Source organism: Saccopteryx bilineata, chromosome 10, assembly GCF_036850765.1.
Source record: "Saccopteryx bilineata isolate mSacBil1 chromosome 10, mSacBil1_pri_phased_curated, whole genome shotgun sequence".
NCBI lineage: Eukaryota > Metazoa > Chordata > Mammalia > Chiroptera > Emballonuridae > Saccopteryx > Saccopteryx bilineata.
Window position 1 is genome coordinate 22,247,886 of NC_089499.1, and position 21,328 is coordinate 22,269,213.

The 21,328-nt window shown below is 42.6% G+C and overlaps 1 protein-coding gene across 5 annotated transcripts in view; it reads right to left on the minus strand.

Moving 5' to 3' along the window:
- CMC1 (C-X9-C motif containing 1) overlaps positions 1 to 19,186 on the minus strand; it is an 89,483-nt gene extending 70,297 nt beyond the window's left edge. For 2 of the 5 annotated variants that reach the window (XM_066244746.1, XM_066244748.1), the window contains exons 1-2: positions 18,970 to 19,186; positions 797 to 933 (exon numbers count right to left, since the gene is read on the minus strand). In XM_066244746.1, the coding sequence (XP_066100843.1) occupies positions 797 to 842 (46 nt within the window). In that variant the 5' untranslated portion in view covers positions 843 to 933; positions 18,970 to 19,186. The remainder of the gene's footprint in view (positions 1 to 796; positions 934 to 18,969) is intronic. The other 3 variants (XM_066244750.1, XM_066244749.1, XM_066244747.1) reach the window with 2 other exon arrangements.
- Between the last annotated feature and the right edge of the window lie 2,142 nt (positions 19,187 to 21,328).

Sequence of the window (21,328 nt, forward strand, 5' to 3'; positions counted from 1 at the left end):
AAGAAGCAGTAGAGAGGCCCTGGCTTGTTGGCTCAGTGGTAGAGCGTCGGCCTGGCATGCAGGAGTCCCAGGTTCAATTCCCGGCCAAGGCACACAGGAGAAGTGCCCATCTGCTTCTCCACCTTCTCCACCTTCTCCACCACTCCCCCTCTCCTTCCTCTCTGTCTCTCTCTTCCCCTCCGGCAGCCAAGGCTCCACTGGAGCAAAGTTGGCCCGGGCACTGAGGATGGCTCTGGTTGCAACAGAGCGACACCCCAGATGGGCAGAGCATCGCCCCCTGGTGGGCATGCCAGGTGGATCCCGGTCAGGCGCATGCAGGAGTCTGTCTCTCTGCCTCCCCGTTTCCAACTTCAGAAAAATACAAAAAAAAAGAAGCAGTAGAGAATATACTGTGATAAAATGAAAATAAATCCATGAAGTACGAATGTAAAATATATAAAGCAAATTAGAAAAACAGATTTACACTGATATATTGAAATATAGTACTTGAACAACATCATCAACTAACTTGAGATAACATTTATAAATATTCCATTAGTAACAGCTGAATATTTACAAAGAAAAACCAATGGCTGGGTTGTGAAAAGAATCTCAATAAATGTGAAAGAATATACCATATGACTTTACCATATGACCCAGCAAACATACTCCTTAGAATTTATCCCAGAGAAATGAAAACTTAAATTCATACAAGAACTGCCTGACCAGGTGGTGACGCAGTGGATAGAATGTCAGTCTGGGATGCCGAGGACCCAGGTTCAAAACTCCAAGGTTTCCGGTTTGGGCGCAGGCTCACCAGCTTGAGCACGGGGTCGCTGGCTTGAGTGTGGGATCACAGACATAACCCCATGGTCACTGGCTTGAGCCCAAATTCATAGTCTTGAGTCCAAGGTCTGTGGCTTGAGCAAGGAGTCACTCGCTCTGCTGTAGCCCCTGGTCAACGCACATGAGAAAGCAATCAATGAACAACTAAGGCGCTACAATGATGAATTGATGCTTCTCATCTCTCTCCCTTCCCTTTTGTCTGCCCCTATCTGTCCCTTTCTCTGTCACACACACACACACACACACACAAAATCATACTAAAACCTGTATACAAATGTTCATTTCAGCTTTACTTGTAACAGCCAAAATATGGAAATAATCAAAAAGTCCCTGAACTGTTGAATGAATAATCAATGATTCACCCAGAAAATGGAATGTTATTCAACAATAAAACGGAATGAACTACTGACATACAACAGCAGCAACTGGGGTGGAACTCAAGGGCAGACCTCAAGGGCATCATGCTGAATGACAAGAATATAATCTCAACGGGTTACTTATTACAGGAGTCCACTTACATAAGATTCTTAGAGTGACAAAATCAGTGATGGAAAACAAATTACTGGTTAGCAGTAGAGTTGAGGAAGCATGGTGACTTGTTAAGGGGTAACAGGAAGGATTCTCTTCGTGGTGATATTAACAGATCTGTATGCTGACTGTGATCATGGCTACTGGAATCTTCACATGTAATAAAATGTCATATAACCACACAAACACATATGCAAAAGTACATGTAAAAGTGGTGAAATTCGACTAAGCTAGGTACCTGAGTAAAGAGCGTTATACTAACATCAATTCCCGGGTTCCTTAGTTATACTGTATTATAGCAGTGTGCACCAACCTTTTTTCCTTTTTGCAACAAAGAAGCCTTCTTTAGACATTTCTTAATGTCCCTCCATGAAATGTTTCTATCACAGATGTACTGTCTATCTGTTTATGTACTGTGTGTGTAACTGTGCTTTATACATAAAAATAGCAAGATTTTCTCCCCCAATATCAGTCTTGGCTCCTTGAAAGGCAGTATCACACTTACTGAAGACATAGTATTATTATTTAAGATAATATCAATAAGAAAGTTAGAAAACAGGTACATGGAAATTGCACTAATTCTCAGCTTGATGCATTTAAACTATTTCAAAATTAAGCTATAATAAAAACGTTTTAAAATGCATAAGGAAAAGCACAGACCCTAGAAGACCCAAAACAACTTTAGAATAGAAGAAAATACTTGGATGACTTGCACTAGGTGATGAGAAAGTCATCCTACAAAGCTACAGCAAGTACAGTGGTAGAATATTGGCATAATTAGGATAAGCAAACAGACTGATAACAAAATAGAGTCCAGAAATGCTTCTACGTATACACATCCAATTTAATTTGACAAGTGCACCAACACTAGTCATTGAAAAAATAAAAATAATCTCAAAAAAGACCTGGGTAAACATAAATAATAATCAACCTGAACCCTCTGACTCTTAACTTCATAGACCCCACAAAAATTAATTTGCCATGGGTGCTAAACAAAAACAAACAAAAAGAAAAGGCAAGCCACAGACCAGAAGTGTTCACTATCCATATGGACACTTCAAAGAGAAGACAAATTGTAAAGCTGTACATGAAAAGATGCTCAAAATCATTAGTCATTAAGGAAACACAAATTAAACCATGATATCATTTATACCCACCAGAATGACTACAATTAAAAACACTAAGCCTGACCACGCGGTGGCGCAGTGGATAGAGCATAGGACTGGGATATGGAAGGACCCAGGTTCGAGACTCTGAGGTCGCCAGCTTGAGCGCGGGCTCATTTGGTTTGAGTAAAAGCTCACCAGCTTGGACCCAAGGTCGCTGGCTCGAGCAGGGGGTTACTCGGTCTGCTGAAGGCTCGCCGTCAAGGCACATATGAGAAAGCAATCAATGAACAACTAAGGTGTGGCAACGAAAAACTGATGATTGATGCTTCTCATCTCTCTCCGTTCCTCTCTGTCTGTCCCTATCTATCCCTCTCTCTGACTCTCTCTCTATCTCTGTTAAAAAAAAAAAACCAAAAAAAAAACCACTAAGAACACTAAATGTTAGGGAGAATGTGGAGAAACTGGAACTCTCACGTATTGCTGGTGGGAGTGTGAAAAGATAAACTTCTTTGGAAAACTGCCTGTTACGTTATGAAGTTAAATATAAACCCAACCTATTTTCCAGTACTAGGTATTCATTCAGCCAAGACAAATGAAAATATATGTCCACAAAACAATTTGTACAAGTCTATTTAAAAATTGGAAACAACCTAAAAGCCAACTGAATACTACTTAGCAATACTACTCAACATGAGTGAACATTAAAAATTTTGTTAAGAGCCTGACCTGCGGTGGCGCAGTGGGTAAAAGCATCGACCTGGAACACTGAGGTCGCCAGTTCAAAACCCCGGGCTTTTCTGGTCAAGGCACATATGGGAGTTGATGCTTTCTGTTCCTCCCTCCCTTCTCTCTCTGTCTCTCTCTCTCTCTCTAAAATGAATAAATAAAATCTAAAAAAAAATTTTTTTTGTTAAGAAAAAGAAGCCAGATACAAGACTACATACTACGTGATTCAAGAATATGCAGAATTAATCTGTGGTGATAGAAATCAGAACACTGGGAGTTGAGAGAAAGGTACATTCCTAGGGATGCCTTGATTAGGGTGTTAAATTAGAAACAGCTGACTTTATATAAATGAATTCTGCTACAGGCTTTTCCATTTAGTAGCATATTAACCATTACATATCAACTATTAAATATACATGACTTTATATATATTTCAGAGCTATTTTAACGGTAAAAATACTATAGATATAGTACTTTTATTCATAAAATCATACCGGTTTCCTCAATGTTAATGTGATGCATATGTTGTCCATTTGTACAAGAGCCAGCCAAAAATAAAAATAAAAAATCAGAATTTTAGAGTTTGCTACTATATAGTCAGACGAATTTATACTGAGTTAAAGAATCAGAATAATACCACCAGAAAAAAATTCCCAATCTCTAACTTCTCAACATTCTATAATATCATCACCTGAAAGTCAATTTTCACCTTTTTCACTGGCTGAACTTGTTAGCTCAGATTTTGCTCTGGGGCTCACCTGTTCCCTCCAACATGGCAGAACTGGATCACAAGGCTGCCAACAACAATACTTGCTATGAATCCACAAAGATAACAGTGAAGCAATCAGGATATTACAGAATCTTCCACTGGAAAGGAGCGACAACTAAAAGGCAAAGTATATATGCCTCTTCATTAACAAAAACGTTTTAACTAATTTGATTCTTATTTAGATACTGCCACTTTCTAAAAGTTTAATTTCCTAGTTCCATTTATTTGCTCCTGAAGAATTTCCATGCTACTGTTTAATCTGGAGGGAAACAACAACAACAAAAAAAAACCCACAAGAAAAATCTGTGGTAAATTCACAAGGCTTCTCATTGGCAACAATTTTGATCTTTAGGTCCCTCCTCTTTACTTCATACCAAGAGTCTGGGAAGGAAGGTTCCGGGAGACCGTCGCTATCCCGGAGATATCACGTACCAGACACGGTCAGAACTCTCCGGCACTCCCTTCACGCCAGAAGCCAGGCAGACTCCAGCTCCCCGCAAAAGGACAAAGACAGGGATGCGTCTGAGCAGCCCTTCACCTTCCTGCCAGCTCATTCACACCTTCTTGCTGGAACAGTAGCGTAAAATGAGAAGTGGGGTGGTGGGCAGAGATCCTTAGGGAAAGTTAAGATAGTGATCAGTGTTCCTTTCACCTTCTTCCCTTCAAGTCATACTCAAACTGACACAACAAACACAAGAAAATGAGTAATTGCACTATTTGCATCCAATATCCCAGACTTCCTCTGTTTACCTCATGATGAGGGCGATAAATGGCCTGTAGTCTTCATAACCGCCCTCTGAGATAAGTATTTTGAGTCCATTTTGGAGATGAAGTAGACCGTGCAGGGGTCCCCAAACTTTTTACACAGGGGGCCAGTTCACTGTCCCTCAGACCATTGGAGGGCTGCCAAATACAGTGGTCCTCTCACTGACCACCAATGAAAGAGGTGCCCCTTCCAGAAGTGCAGTGGGGGCTGGATAAATGGCCTCAGGGGGCCGCATTGCGGCCTGCGGGCCGTAGTTTGGGGACGCCTGATGCTCACAGAGGCGCAGGTGAAACAACCTAAGCCTCTGATAAAATGGCAATGGCAAGATCACGGAACGCGGGCCCCACATCTTCCTCCAGAGCACTCTTACACACCTGACATGCTGGACTAGTGAAGAAACTTCAGCAACAAGGTTGTGAGAGCTGCCACAGTTACACCGAAGCATGGAAACCCTCCAACAACAGAACTGTTCATTTCACAGGCATCGTTTTGAACAAGCAAAATTCACAATTGCATTGTTCTCATTTTTTGATCAGAAGGTAAAGTTAAATAAAATTCTGATTATCTGGTTCATACCATGGAGAAAATTACGTTTTAAAAGAAGCAAGAGGAGTGATTTGTCAGTTGGCTGGAAAAGACTTTCAAACAGTTGGTCAATCAGTAACAATCTAATTTTTGTGTAAGCTCAAACTCTTAAAATATGAAAAGCACATCAGTGAAGTAGATGGGCCTATTTCTGCTTAGCTTAGGGCTCACGTACCATCTGTCCCACAATCACGTCATTTGAACTTCTCTGACCCATCAGCTTTCACTGTTAATAAACGCCCAGTTCATACTCATGTGACGATTTCCCAAAAGCACATCTATTTCTTGGACCTCAGATTCTACAGATTGCTAGGTATGAAAACTTCCTCTTACACCCACATTACTTTAACCAAGATGAGGCCAGAAAGGGACAACAAATCTAAAAGTATACCAAAGCAGGAAATCAACTTACGTAATGACACGTGTCAATTTTAGAAACTTGTGCTGCAATCTCTATTGAGGCATAATTTCTTTAATGAAAAGGTTTCACATTTATGTATTTGGTAAAACTGCAAGACTATCTTTTCCTACAAGCAAAGTTTCCCATTGATATCTAATAGAAAATGAGCAGTGTTACGAGAGCCGGAAGTAACTATCTGAGAAAGCAATCAAGGACAGCATACCTTTGACTTCTCAGCAATAACAGCCTGTTTGTTTTTTTTCTCTAATGTACACCTGGAAAATCGTGCACTATTCTCAAACCTATGAATGTTCCTCAATGCCAATGGCCGCCCTATCTCTACTGGTTCTTCTTCTTCTTACAATATTTCACTAAATTTATTTATTTATTTTATTTATTTATTTTATTTTATTTTTTTTTTACACAGACAGAGAGAGAGTCAGAGAGAAGGATAGACAGGGACAGACAGGAACGGAGAGATGAGAAGCATCAATCATTAGTTTTTCATTGCGAGTTGCAACACCTTAGTTGTTCATTGATTGCTTTCTCATATGTGCCTTGACTGCGGGCCTTCAGCAGACCAAGTAACCCCTTGCTTGAGTCAGCGACCTTGAGTCCAAGCTGGTGAGCTTTTTGTTCAACCAGATGAGCCCACGCTCAAGCTGGCGACCTCAGGGTCTAGAACCTGGGTCCTCCGCATCCCAGTCTGACGCTCTATCCACTGCGCCACCACCTAGTCAGGCATTTCACTAAATTTATATGAAGAAACATATACCACTTTGATAATGGAGTAGGTAATTATTTTTCTATTGAGAAGTTATTCACTTATTTCAAAGATTCAAACTTTGCTCAAAACACAATATCTTTCACTGTATGGCCTTCAGAGCCAGTTTGGGCTAACATGAAAACCAGTTTCACAACACAACATTTTGGGAGGAGTAGCAAGTTCCAGTATGAGCATCTATTGCCTTCATCAGACTGACTTTGGCTAAACTTGGCTGAAATTCAAGTTCACCTTCTAAACAAAAATTTGCAAAAAGGAGGATATTAAGGTGAATGTAATGTAGATGCTGAAGGCAAATATTAAAGGAGTTTCAAAAATATTCTGAACAGTGATAATAATGCCAGAAAAAGTATAAACACTTCCAAGATAAAGATCTGCTCCTCTTCCTTCGGTCACAATCCCACAAGGTTCTATCTTTAAAGACTGTGTTCACAGTATCATGCTGAGTTCTCAGTGCCTGTCTCTACCCCCAAATCTCCTCTACGCACATTTCCGAGCATATATTGGTCATTTCCATGTTCCGCTAGCATTGTGATTCCCACTTAACATTTCTACAACTTAAGTCTTCATTCTGCCATCCTAGTGGTTATGTTATCCTCCTTACCTAAAATAACCTGCTTGCATTTATTCAGTACAGAGAAGAAGCACAATAAATACCTGCAGAAGGAAGGAAGGGTGGGAGAAGGGACTGTTCACAGACATCACCACGTGCAGGAGCAGGTATTTAAAGAAAGCTGAGGCTCATGAGGCTCAAAGCAGTCTTGCAACATGACCCAGCAAATAAGTGGTCAAGTCAAACTCCAGCACAATCTTGTCTTTATAGTCTCTCTTCCACTTTTTTTTAATCAAAGTTTACTTATTTAAAATCAAACCCAATCCTCGTCCATCCCAAAGTTCTCCCTGACCTCAGCACCTGAAAGTGACTTCTCCTTCCTCTAATCCCACGATTTTGTGGTCACCAGTACTTTGGCTCTAATCACATCTGGATAATGAAGGTATCATCACACTATCTGTGTGCTCTCCTCCTGATACATCAGTGGTTGCTATGGTACTCCACTCAACCCCAAATTCATGTTTTAATCCTAAACATCAATATAATTGTATTTAGACATATGGCTTTTAAGAGGTTAAGGTTAAAGGAGGTCATATAGGTAGGGCTCTAATTTGATAGGTGGCTTTACAACAGGGGTCGGAAACCTATGGTCCGCGAGCCAGATGTGGCTCTTTTGATGGCTGCATCTGGCTCGCAGACAGATCTTTAATAAAAAAATAATAATAGTAACGTTAAAAATAGAAAATATTCTCATGTATTACAATCCATTCATTTCCTACCGCTCATGTTCATGGTTGCGGGTGGCTGGAGCCAATCATAGCTGTCCTCCGGGACAACACCAAATTTTTATTGGATAATGCGTAATGTACACGGGTCATTGTATGGCTCTCATGGAATTACATTTTAAAATATGTGGCATTCATGGCTCTCTCAGCCAAAAAGGTTCCCAACCCCTGCTCTACAAGAAAGGGAAGACCCAGCAATGAAATTGGTCAGTACCTTGATCTTGGATTTCTCAGCCTCCCAAACTGTAAACCAGAAATTTCTGTTATTTAAGCCACCCAGTCTATGGTATGTTCTTATTAGGGAGCCCGGGCAGAGTAAGACAGACTCTGGTACCAGAAGTTTCCAATTCTGGCTGCACCAAAGTAGCGTTATAAAATTCTGATACTTGCGGCCTACCACAGACCAGTTAAACCAGAGCTGCTGGGATAAAATTCACAGTGGTATTTTTAAATCCTCCCCAAATGATTCTAATATGAGGCTAAATTTAGAACCACTGCATGACACTTAAGTTTAATAAGGTGAGAGATTATGTCTAATTCATCTCTGTAACTCCCTTTAACTTCTAGCATATGATAATTATGCAATAAAAATGTTTCATAAATGACATAGTAAATAGTTTCAGGATTTAATAATCATAGATATTCATTCTGTTGAGTATTTACTAGTTACCTACTACGTACCAATCACCACACTATAGATTGTATATACACTGATGAGTAAGACAAGCAAGGTTCCTTACTCTGTAACATAAACACTTAAAATGATTTCTTTCAATAAATCACGCTAAGTTAACATATCCTTTGGTCTGCAAAAACCTCCCAGTGACAGGTCATTAGGAAAATACAATGAGGGGTAGTAAACACCACATTCTTATCTTTATTTATTTATTTTTGCCTTTGATCTCCTTACTTAAAAATATAAAAATACAATTGGGGATGATGGAAAAGGTTAATTTGGCAATCGACATTCTTATTTGGGCAGTTTTGTTTGGTCCATTTGTATCAGATATAAGGTTATATTTCTCACATATCTGACATCTATAAATCTAGAGATTTCTACAAATATGTTTTTAACACCCCTATACAAAAGTAACAATAGTAATCCAGTAAGCAAAACATATACAGTGTGTCCGTAAAGTCATGTGCACTTTTGACTGGTCACAGGAAAGCAATAAAGGAAAGATGATAGAAACGTGAAATCTGCACCAAATAAAAGGAAACTCTCCCAGTTTCTTACCTATTCAGTGCAGTTCGATGTGGGCTCACGCACAGATTTTTTAGGGCTCCTTAGGTAGCTATCCCGTATAGCCTCTACAGACTCGTCACTGACTGAGGGCCTACCAGAACGGGGTTTCTCCACCAAACTGCCGGTTTCCTTCAACTGCTTATCCCACCGAGTAATGTTATTCCTATGTGGTGGCGCTTCGTTATAAACGTGCCGATATTCACCTTGCACTTTGGTCACAGATTCGAATTTAGCGAGCCACAGAACACACTGAACTTTCCTCTGTACTGTCCACACCTTGACTGGCATGGCCGTGGGCTGCTCCGCTGTATACACGGTGTTACGTCATCATCTGCGCATGCGCACATGCTGCTGCCACATCATCCTGCAGAAACTGGGAGGGTTTTCCTTTTACTTGGTGCAGATTTCACATTTCTCTCGTCTTTTGTTGCTCTCCTGTGACCGGTGAAAAGTGCACCATGACTTTACGGACACACTGTATTTCAAGCTACTTTCTCCTGCAGTGAAATTTCTGTGCTGAGTCAAGAACCTGTTGAGACCAATTCCAAGGATTTACAATGAGAAAAGCTTAAAGCATGAAGCAGCCTTAGCAGTTACCTGATCTGTCTCCCGCTCCCCTACCCTTCATCTTCAAGCCTTACACTGCACTACTTAGAATACTCTCACGGCCTGAGGCCAATGGCAAAGTCTGAAACAAGAAGTCAGTCCCACTACCTCCCAAATTCCGCAGTGTCTCCTGGGGTTGGTGGCAATTTCTTACTGTCTGTGTGTAATTAACTGACTAACCTTTCTAATCACCTAGTCTCTAACAGATTTAGTTAAAGAAGTGAAATCATATGAAAAATATTTACTGTTTACTACACAGGTAGAATATTCCCATTTTCACATCATAATTTTCTTCAACTCTCCAATTATTTGATACAGACACATCCCATGCACAGGTTTCATTTTATTTCTCCAGGGGAAAAACTCTAGGTCTAGAATGAAAGAAACTCTATACCCAAGTTATTTGATATCTTGGTGCTTTTATTTTTTTGATTCCAAATATTTTTTAAATTTTTTTCTTGAAAGACTGGGGGTGATAACAATCAGGAAAAGCTGCCTATGAAACTGATTTAAAAAGTGACATATAAAAAATGAACAAGAATTAGATAGATTTGGAGAGGAGAAGGAAAATTCCACAAAGGAGAAACAGCGTGTCAAATTGCCTAGAGGCAAAAAAAAAAAAAAAAAAAGACAAAGCAGTGTGACATATGTTAAGTACACCTTAAGCCAATTATTCACATCCAAATTGCTTTACCACAACCCCAATACTTTACATCTGGATACTGCCCATGCACCTGTGTGTGTATGTATATATTTACGCAAGTACCCCTTCTCCCTGGCCTACACTAGCTAAACTCTCACTACCCAAACCAAGGCTGCTGACACTCAGACAAACTAGTCTCAGGGCAGAGCTGGTATGCCTCCCGTAGGAGAGAATGTAGAAGCTTTCCCGCCTGCATCTTCTCAGGACACCATACCACTGTGTAGTTTTTCCTGATGCTGCCCTTCTCCTGACTCCTGGAGTGGGCGATGACTGACAGATGGCACAAACCCCTGCTCCCTTGCCTCCAAAGCGGGACGAACCTTGTCCTCTGCTGTGCACCAAGGCTGGTTAGGCTGGGAAAGGCTTTCTCTAAAATCACATCCCCTTCCCTCTCCTGCTCCCCTCTCTCCCCCACAGGTTTGTTTCCTAAGAGCACTCCATTAATAAATAACTTGAATAGGGTACCCAAGTGGTACCCAGACCTGGCGCCCAGATCGTGTTCTCTAATATCATGCCCAAATAAGACGAACCAGGGCTTGTCAGAGATAGGACTGATCCTATGGATGCGCCAGGGAAATGACAGGATGAACCAGGAACATCCTGTGTAAGAAAAAAAGAAAATGCTTAATAATAATCATCATCATGGGAGCACATCACAAGGACCCAGAGCTATTTTGAAGGAACTCTCACTGGTCAAATCTGGGAAAAATGTTAGAATCAAAATAATTACATACAAATTATAAACTACTGAGAAAACAGGAATTCACAAGTCCATGCCAATAATAAATTATAAATAAACAAGAAATAAAGTGATTTCTTGCTAACAGCAAAATGTCACCAAACACCTAACAAAACATGAGGAAGAAAATCACTATTTTGCAACCATCATAGAAAAACCTAAATGAGGCAAAAAATCACCAATGAATGCTGAATCAAAGCGGAATTTCCGATGAGGAACAAACATTTGCATGTTCTTAAATGATCTCCCCAACAGATTAGTTATTAATTGCTAGAGGAAAAACACAGCAACAAAATGGGACAAGACCTTCACCGCATGATCAAAATTCTTACCACCTATGAGAGACAGAGACACCTCACGTGCCCCCAGATATGACACCGTGAGAAAGACACAGTACCACCATGCACAATTTGGCTGAGAATGCATAACCGCGATCTAACTGACTCTGATAAACACAAAATGAGGAAAGTTCTACATGTCACTCCCTTACCTATGAACTTGCAATGTCTTCCCATTGTTCTTAGAATAAAATTCAAACTCCTTCAAACGGTTTACAGGACATTTCATAACTGACAAATCAAACCCCTCCAACGCCGCAGCACACACTCATCTTTGATCCCAACCTTTCTTGTGATTTTTGCTTAAGCCAATGTTTTTCAGCTTTCAGAGAACCCATCAGAAGGTTGCTAAATTAATCTAGTGAGACAAACGATGTATTTTCTAGTGCAAATATACTTTGAGTATAGGAATATACAAAATGTAGAAGTTAACTGGATTTTCTGTTCTACCAAAACAGTGCATGCCTAAAAACATCCTGTGGCGATACAGAAGCAACAATAAAATCGAAAGTTTTCTAATCAACTAACAACCTTTTACATATGATATTAATCACATAATGCTCAGAAAAAGATCTTTCACATCTGTTTAGGTCTCGAACTCAAAAATTAAAAATTTCCAGTAAACGTAGGTGCTAGTAAATCCCCAAAGAAAGCCCTAACAGAACCCCTGCAACCCAAAGGCCCCAACAGCTCCTACCATCATGACCTCTTCCCGAGACGCACATACCTTAAACGTCTACTAATATAATGTCATAAAGTCCTGGACTCCACTTTCCACCCCCTGAGCCCTATCACCGTCTCATCTTCCTCCCCTAAGTAAACTTCTGGGGAAAAAACAAAACAGCAATGGAAGAGCAGCGAAGGGCACGCAGACGAGCACATACTCTCTCAACTTAAGAAAACCTCTCGCCTGCCCTACTGTGCGTAAGAGTTCAGAGAAGTGGTTCTCCTCTACTCTGCATATTACATCATCTACAGAATGTTTTCAAATGTCAGAGGCTTGGGTAAATTAAATCTGAATATCTGGAAATACAATCTAGGCACTAGTATTTTTTTTTTAATGTAATGTCTCTCCACAGCCACTTTTCCTGGGTATTTTGGATTCTCTCCAGCTTTTCCTCCGTGCAATCAACTAATAAGAGAAAATAATAAACATAATTACAGCTGATAAACTTACAAAGAGTGGTATTATTACCTCTAAGTTAACAGAAAAACAGTAATTTAAATAAAACTACATATAAAAATATGTAACTGGCCCTGGCCGGTTGGCTCAGAGGTAGAGCGTCAGCCTGGCATGTGGGGAACCCAGGTTCGATTCCCGGCCAGGGCACATGGGAGAAGTGCCCATTTGCTTCTCCACCCCCCCCCCCCCCCGTCCTTCCTCTCTGTCTCTCTCTTCCCCTCCCGCAGCCAAGGCTCCATTGAGCAAAGATGGCCCGGGCGCTGGGGATGGCTCCTTGGCCTCTGCCCCAGGCGCTAGAGTGGCTCTGGTCGCAGCGGAGCGATGCCCCGGAGGGGCAGAGCATCGCCCCTTGGTGGGCAGAGCGTCGCCCCTAGTGGGCGTGCCGGGTGGATCCCGGTCAGGCGCATGCGGGAGTCTGTCTCTCCCCGTTTCCAGCTTCAGAGGAATACAAAAAATAAAAATAAAAAAAAAAAGTATGTAACCTACATTTCATTGTTGAGTTTAGAGGAGTTTCTTAAGAAAAACACACCCTACACTTACTTAAAAGCTACTGCTAAATGAAGACTTAACTCGTATGAAGATCTCCAAAAAATGTAATATAGCTTGACCAGGTCGTGGCATAGTGTATAGAGCATCGGCCTGGGACACTTAGGACCCAGGTTTGAAACCCCAAAATCACCAGGTTGAGTGCGGACGCACCAGCTTACGCACAGGGTTGCTGGCTTGAGCATGGAATCATAGATATGACCCCATGGTCGCTGGCTTGAGCTCAAAGGTCGCTGGCTTGCGCAAGGGGTCACTGGCTGGGCTGGAGTCCCCCAGTCAAGGAATGTATAAGAAAGCAATCAATGAACAATTAAGGTGCTGCAACGAAGAATTAATGCTTCTCATATTACTGCTTTCCAGTCTGTCCCTCACTCTCGCTAGCTCACTTAAAAAAAAAAAAAAAAAAAAAAAAGGTAATATAAACCAATGGGAAAACAAATTTTGCTACATAAATGTCATTCAGCACATTTACTCAAAATGGGTACATACCATTGTGGACTGGAAAAAAGTATGAAAAATATCAAAATGTGACCCTATTGTTCAACTTATAAACCAAACAAAAATAAAGTTGTCTTTTTTTTTTTTTTTTTTAAGAGCTGGCTTCAACATATTTGTATTCTGGAATTTAAACAGATAAAGAATATTTTCTAGCCTGACCTGGCAGTGGTGCAGCAGATAGAGTGTCGGACTGGGACTCGAAAGACTCAGGTTTTGAAACTCCAGAGATCGCCGGCTTGAGCGTGGGGTCGCTGGCTTGAGCCCAAGGTCATTGGCTTGAGAAAGGGGTCACTCACTCTAATGTAGCCCCCCAGTCAAGGCATATATGAGAAAGCAATCAATGAACAACTAAGGAGTCCAATGAAGAATTGATGCTTCTCATCTCTCTCCCTTTCTGTCTTATCTGTACCTCTTTCTGACTCTCTCTCAGTCTGTCAAAAAAAAAGGAGTATTTTCTAAAATCTTTCTTCTTGCTGACTCCATTTTCTTACTTTCCATTCCAATCTTGCTTTCATCTTCTCTTTTGTCTAAGTTTCCAAGGATGACGTCTTTAGATTTGACCTTTACCAGTCACCCAATTGCTAAAGTAAAAGCCTGAAGAATTATCCTTAATGCACCTCTTTCCCTCACCACCCTCATTCAGTACAATAGCAGGTCCTGTCGTTTTCCACTATCCCTTAGTCCAGGGGTCGGGAACCTATGGCTCGCGAGCCAGATGTGGCCCTTTCGATGACTGCATCTGGCTCACAGACAAATCTTTAATAAAAAAAAATAATGTTAAAAGTATAAAACATTCTCATGTATTACAATCCATTCATTTCCTACCGCTCATGTTCATGGTTGCGGGTGGCTGGAGCCAATCACAGCTGTCCTCCGGGACAACACCAAATTTTTATTGGATAACGTATAACATACACGGGTCGTTGTATGGCTCTCACGGAATTACATTTTAAAATATGTGGCGTTCATGGCTCTCTCAGCCAAAAAGGTTCCCGGCCCCTGCCTTAGTCTGTCTGGCTGCTTCCACTCGGAATCCCCATATAATGCAAGAGGTAGCATCCAGGGTACCAAAGACACAAAATGTCATAATATAACTTTTCTTATTTATTTACTTACAGTGTGTCCGTAAAGTCATGGTGCACTTTTCACCGGTCACAGGAGAGCAACAGAAGACGAGAGAAATGTGAAATCTGCACCAAGTAAAAGGTAAACCCTCCCAGTTTCTGCAGGATGATGTGGCAGCATGTGCACATGCGCAGATGATGATGTAACACCGTGTATACAGCGGAGCAGCCCACGGCCATGCCAGTCAAGATGTGGATGGCACAGAGGAAAGTTCAGTGTGTTCTGTGGCTCCCTAAATTCGAATCTGTGACCAAAGTGCAAGGTGAATATCGGCACGTTTATAACGAAGCGCCACCACATAGGAATAACATTACTCGGTGGGATAAGCAGTTGAAGGAAACGGGCAGTTTGGTGGAGAAACCCCGTTCTGGTAGGCCCTCAGTCAGTGACGAGTCTGTAGAGGCTATACGGGATAGCTACCTAAGGAGCCCTAAAAAATCTGTGCGTGAGCCCACATCGAACTGCACTGAGTAGGTATGAAAGTGGGAGAGTTTTCCTTTTATTTGGTGCAGATTTCACGTTTCTATCATCTTTCCTTTGTTGCTTTCCTGTGACCAGTCAAAAGTGCACCATGACTTTACAGACACACTGTATTTAATTAGAGAGAGAGAGAAAAAAAGACAGACAGGAAGGGAGAAATGAGAAGCATCAACTTATTGTTTGCAGCACCTTAGCTGTTCATTGATTGCTTTCTCATATGTGCCTTGACCAGGGGGCTACAGCAAAGCGAGTGACCCCTTGCTCAAGCCAGTGACCTTGGGCTCAAGCCAGGAACCTTGCGCTTCAAGCCAGTGACCTTTGGGCTCGAGCCAACGACCATGGGGTCATGTCTATGATCTCACACTCAAGCCAGCGACCCCATGTTCAAGCTGGTGAGCCTGTGCTCAAGCTGGTGACCTTGGGGTTTCGAACCTGGATCCTCAGAGGCCCAGGCCGACGCTCTGTTCATTGCATCACCATCTGGTCAAGTCATAATATAACTTTAAAATTATATTATGCTCCTTAAAATCTTCTAAAAGCTTTTGTACAGATGAGAAAAAAAAGTCCGAATGCTTTCTTATCATAGCCCTCAAGGCCCTGCAGCATCCAGCTCCTGCCTACTTTTCCACATCTCTCCTTCTGACTCCTCCACACTCTGGTCCTCATTCTAGTCAAATATTTTAAGCAACACTGCCTGCCTGGCATACTCTCTCGCTACCTCTTCACCTGAATGCTTTCTCTTGTCCTTCAGATGCCAATGCAACCGACACTTCCTTAGAGAGTTCTTTACTGACCCCTATCTAAAGCATTCCTCTCTTCACCATTCACCACAGGACATGCAGTTTATCTTCTTCATAATGTTTCTCACAATCTGTAAAAGTATGTGTCTAAGTTGGAGGAGTTGGGGTTGTCTTCTTTCTCCTACCACCAGAACACAAACTCTGTTGGAAGCAGGGATCTTGTTCGTTCTATATACCAGTTTCCTAGGGCCTAGAACAATACAAGGTATGCAATGGGACCTCAACAAGTACTTGTTTAATCAATAAATACTCAAATGGGGGGCAGAGTCTACATCTACAGCACTGGACTGGAAAGAAAATTATCTGAGTTCTATCAGACTTGGCTCCACCAGCATTTAGCTGTGCAGCCTTGAGCACATCACAAGATTGGAGTGGGTTAGCAGACGCTGGACAGTAAGAAAGTGGAGACAGTAACGATAAAGATTCTTTTCTATCCTGCTCACAAAAATTAGGGGATATTTCAAAATGCACTTTCAAGATCAGGGAACGTGCAGATACTCCAGTACTTACAGCCTTTTGTATAGTGCCTTTTCACCAATGAAATAAAAGTTGTTTTTGCATCTCATTTGCATAACCAAACAACTTTCTTTGACTTGTCGCTTGCTTTTCTGATGTTCTTGTTTAATAAAAAAAAAATCAAATGCTTTTTTTTTATCGCTTTATATTTACTTTGAAATATCCCCTCGTCTGAAATATCCCCTAATTTTTATGAGCAGTATAAATGTCCCTGTCTAAATTCAAGCATAAAGACAAGCCTTAGCCTGACCAGGTGGTGGTGCAGTGGATAGAGCGTCGGACTGGGATGCAGAGGACCCAGGTTCAAGACCCCGAGGTTGCCAGCATGAGTGCAGGCTCACCTTGTTTGAGCAAAAAGCTCACCAGCTTGGACCCAAGGTCACTGGCTTGAGCAAGGGGTTACTTAGTCTGCTGTGGCCCCACAGTCAAGGCACATATGAGAAAGCAATCAATGAACAACTAAGGTGCCACAACAAAAAACTAATAATTGATGCTTCTTATCTCTCTCCGTTCCTGTCTGTCCCTATATAACCCTCTCTCTGACTCTCTCTGTCTCTGTAAAAAGAAAAAAAAAGACATGAAAGCCTTTAACTTCTCTAAGTCTCTCTCATCTGCATGAGATTTATAGGAGAACCCAAAAGTTAGAAATTTGGCTTTAGTAATAGTAGCTTTAAGTTATAATCAATAGATTATGTAAGGGGTTAAATTACAATTACTTCTTAAAAGGGCTCCTATAAGGGATTAAGGCACTGTAGATAATTAGAAGCTTAGTTCACAAACCTTGATCTTTATTTTGTTGTCTAAGAAATAAAGGGAGTTCTCTTGCAGAAAGTTCTCAGAGGCACCAGAACATGAACGTCCCAAAGCAACATCAAGGATGCCATAGAGACCTGTGCCCATGTCAGAAGGACAACCCAGGGAGACACTCCAGCAAACCAGACACCCACCTCCCACACACTGCTGCATGACTAACTGCATGGACTTTGCCCTTCACACTACTATTAACAGCCCCTGAGTCCTATAAAAACAGTCAGCACCAGGAGAGTTGTGGAGAAAATTCTTTTGGACATGCATTCCCTGCCTTCTTGGGTTGTTGGCAATTTGAATAAAAGACTCTCATATCACTCAGATCCGTCTCTACGTCTGATTGACTGGCAGCGATGAGCAACTCCAACCCAGGCTTATTCCTGTAACAAGATGACTATGAATGTCACTTCCAGCTCAGAAATACAACAATTATATGGGCCTCAATCTAGTTTCCAATCTGAACTTTCCACACCCATCCCTCACTGACACCCCTCCTACCCCCACCAACTAAATCAAAGTCTTCACCCTGCAACCAAACACCATACAGTGCACTTTTCTGCCTACGCATTTGCTCACTCTGCCACATCTTCAGAAACTCCAAACACTGTAAATTCTTTCAAAGCCCAAAGCAACTGTTAACTGCTTCATAATGTCTGATCCAATCACCTGGCCCAACATTGGTATGATCATTATATGTTCTAGAAATACTTTGATGCTTTAAATTCTTTTATCTTCTGAGCCTCAGTTTCCTAACTCAACTGAGATACATAGGATAATTGAGAATACACAGTTTGATAATAAAGTGTTCAATAAATGCAGTTTGTTAGCAACAGATATTTTTCTTTCTCCTTGAGGTCCATCAAAATGACTTATTTCGGAATCTCCAAAGGTTTGAATCTATTTATATTTCTTTTCCCAATGCCTTGTGTTTTCCTATCCCTATAATAAAGGAAATGGACCAGGCCAATTCCCAGTCCCTCTAAAAATGGCCATTCTCTTAACTACAATCTTTTACATAAATAGCCTAAAGCACAGATACCACAGGTCAGCTTCATTGGAAGAGGGGAGCTGAACCAACTGTTGCAAATGGAAGTGGGGTGGAGCATTGAAGTTAAAATAACACCGATGACAACTTTGTAGATCCTTTCCAAAGAAACTGCCTCCAGCCACCGGGATGGATCCTTTGCAGTTCTGCTTTTAAGTTGGGCTACAGATACTTGTAAGAAGCCTGTACTCCAACACGAAGAAAAAAAGAGAATGAGGATGAAGACACCAGTCGCGTTAAGGAGGCAAATGTCTGTAAGCCACAAATGGACTAAAGCTTAAACAAGTAACCCAACGCCTTTACCGAACCCTAACCACAAGGAGCGGGAAGATGACCTATGCCCGCTGGCCAAAGACCCTAAGCAGCCGGGGAGGCGGGAGGGGCGTCTGCGGAAGCGGTGCAATCTCAGAGCTCGCCACCTTTCCTAGACCGGCCCCCAGCCCGCAGGCCCGCGGTTAGAGACCCGGGCCGACACCCTGCGGCAACCCCCGCCTCCCGCCCGCGTACCTGCCGGGTCGAGCGCCATCTCGGCGACAAAGCCAGGCAGCAGCGCGCCCACTCCCGGGCAGGGGGCGGGGAGGGGAGGAGCCTGGGCACGTGCTGCCGCCCGGAGGTTCCCGCGGGAGGAGGAGGAGAAGGAGGAGGAGGAGCGCGCTACCCTTCGTTAAGCGCAGCAGGTTCCTGTCTCTCCTTCCCAGTTACTACTTCCGACTCCCACTGCGCTTGCGCCCTCCTGGCCCCGCCCCCAATTTGTAAACAGTGGAATGGACTTATCATTGGGAAACGAACGGGAAGGGGGCGTGGCCGCGCGCGCCTGAGAGGCGGAGCCGTCCCTGCCCGGCGCAGCCTCGCTTTGGGCGCAGCAGGAACACCCTCTTGCACACTTGGATCTTCGGTGACACGAGCAGAAGCTGTGGGCCTTTGGGACTGTACCTCCCTTAGTGACTCGATCTAAATTCAAGCCCCACCCTCCACACCCGCTTTGGGAGAACCAAGTGAATCATCCTGTTACTTTATTTTTTTTTCGTCACTAACGTTCATTCATTTATAAATGTCTAGTTCATGCCGGCCAGGTTCCAGCCATGGTTTTGAATACCAGGGGGAAATAAATGAATAAAAATAAGGTCCCCATTTTCGAGGAGCACCGTGTTGGCAGGGGAATCAGATAAAAACAACACGCTGTTAAATGTGGTAAAAGCCACACGCGCCAGATATGCACAGCTTATTATTATACTATGGAGGTGGTAGAATGTGTGCAGTATCATTATTTCTTTCCCAAATCAGCAGTCTGTGGTTTTCCTGGAGGTTAAGATTTTAAATTGGGCGCTAGTGAAATAATATCCTCATGGCGTTCGATTTGGGTGATGTTACAGATCCCGACTCTGATCATTAAAGCTGTAAGTTTTGTGAGGAAAATGAGGTAAGGTGGTACCATCCTCCTTCAGAACGCCAAGCGCCCTCTTCTCAATGGAAGGAACTTTCTGGCGACAGTCATGCTCATTTCCACTCACCAACCAGCCTTTAGAAATGCTTCCTTGTTATATCCACGTTTGGCTAGCTCGAGCCTCCAAAGGGTGACGTGCAGCCAGGGACAGATGGGACAGATGTTAGAAACACAAGGAGCAGCTGCTTCTTCCCTGCGAGGGATTTAGGGCTTTCAAAATGATCCCCTCCCCACCTACCTGCAGTCCCTCCTCCCCTGCTGCTGCTTCCGCCTGGTCAGTTGGCAGAAAAGCTGACGCAGTTGAGCAGGGCTGGGAAAGTGGGTCTCTGCTCAGCAGGTCTTCCGTTTAAGGGCCTATTTGGGCATAACGGTCCTTATTACAGCTGTAGTTTGAGGTGCCAAGGTGAAGAATTAACGTTTCACTCAGCCAGGCAGGAAATCGGGCCCTTTTCCTTGTATGTTTTATAAATGTGCTGAGACACACACCAATTTCATTCTGGAACCCCTTTTATTTTTCTGGAAGTGAAGGCTTTAATTTAGAAAGTAAATTTTTTTAAGTTATATTTTTATAAGCCACATCAAGTCAGACACAGTTAAGTAATTACATGAAATCTTCCTATATGCAAAAGAGCATCATGGTAAAGGGGAAACTTGGAGAGCTTTAGTCAGAGACCTAAGTACCAACACCTGAACCTGCATCATGACCTAGTACCTTTCTGACTTGAGTAAGTTCCAATGTTTGGACTTTAGTTTCTAATTTGCAAAGTTGTTGTGAGAAATGAACGTGGTATCATTTCACACTGTTTTTGAATTGAAGGACCACTTTTATAGTTTTTGCCATAAACTGAGTATCTCTTGAACCACTATTATTTAATATTTTTGATTTAAATCAACTCACATTTTTTAAAACTGGTTAAATGGGCACTGTCCACTTTAGTATAATCCTAAGTAATAATACCTATAAAATCATGGGGTTTGTGTGTCCAAGACAATGAACTGCTAGACATGTCACACTGAGAAGTACTAGCAAAAATAGCACCTCAGTGACTGGTAAGTAATAATGTTCCCCTCTCCTCTCTTATATTAAACTAGATCATTGGGGCCCTGGCCGGTTGGCTCAGCGGTAGAGCATCGGCCTGGCGTGCGGGGGCCCCGGGTTCGATTCCCGGCCAGGGCACATAGGAGAAGCGCCCATTTGCTTCTCCACCCCCGCCCCTCCCTCCTTCCTCCCTGTCTCTCTCTTCCCCTCCCGCAGCCAAGGCTCCATTGGAGCAAAGATGGCCCGGGCGCTGGGGATGACTCCTTGGCCTCTGCCCCAGGCGCTAGAGTGGCTCTGGTCGCGGCAGAGCGACGCCCCGGAGGGGCAGAGCATCGCCCTCTGGTGGGCAGAGCGTCGCTCCTGGTGGGCGTGCCGGGTGGATC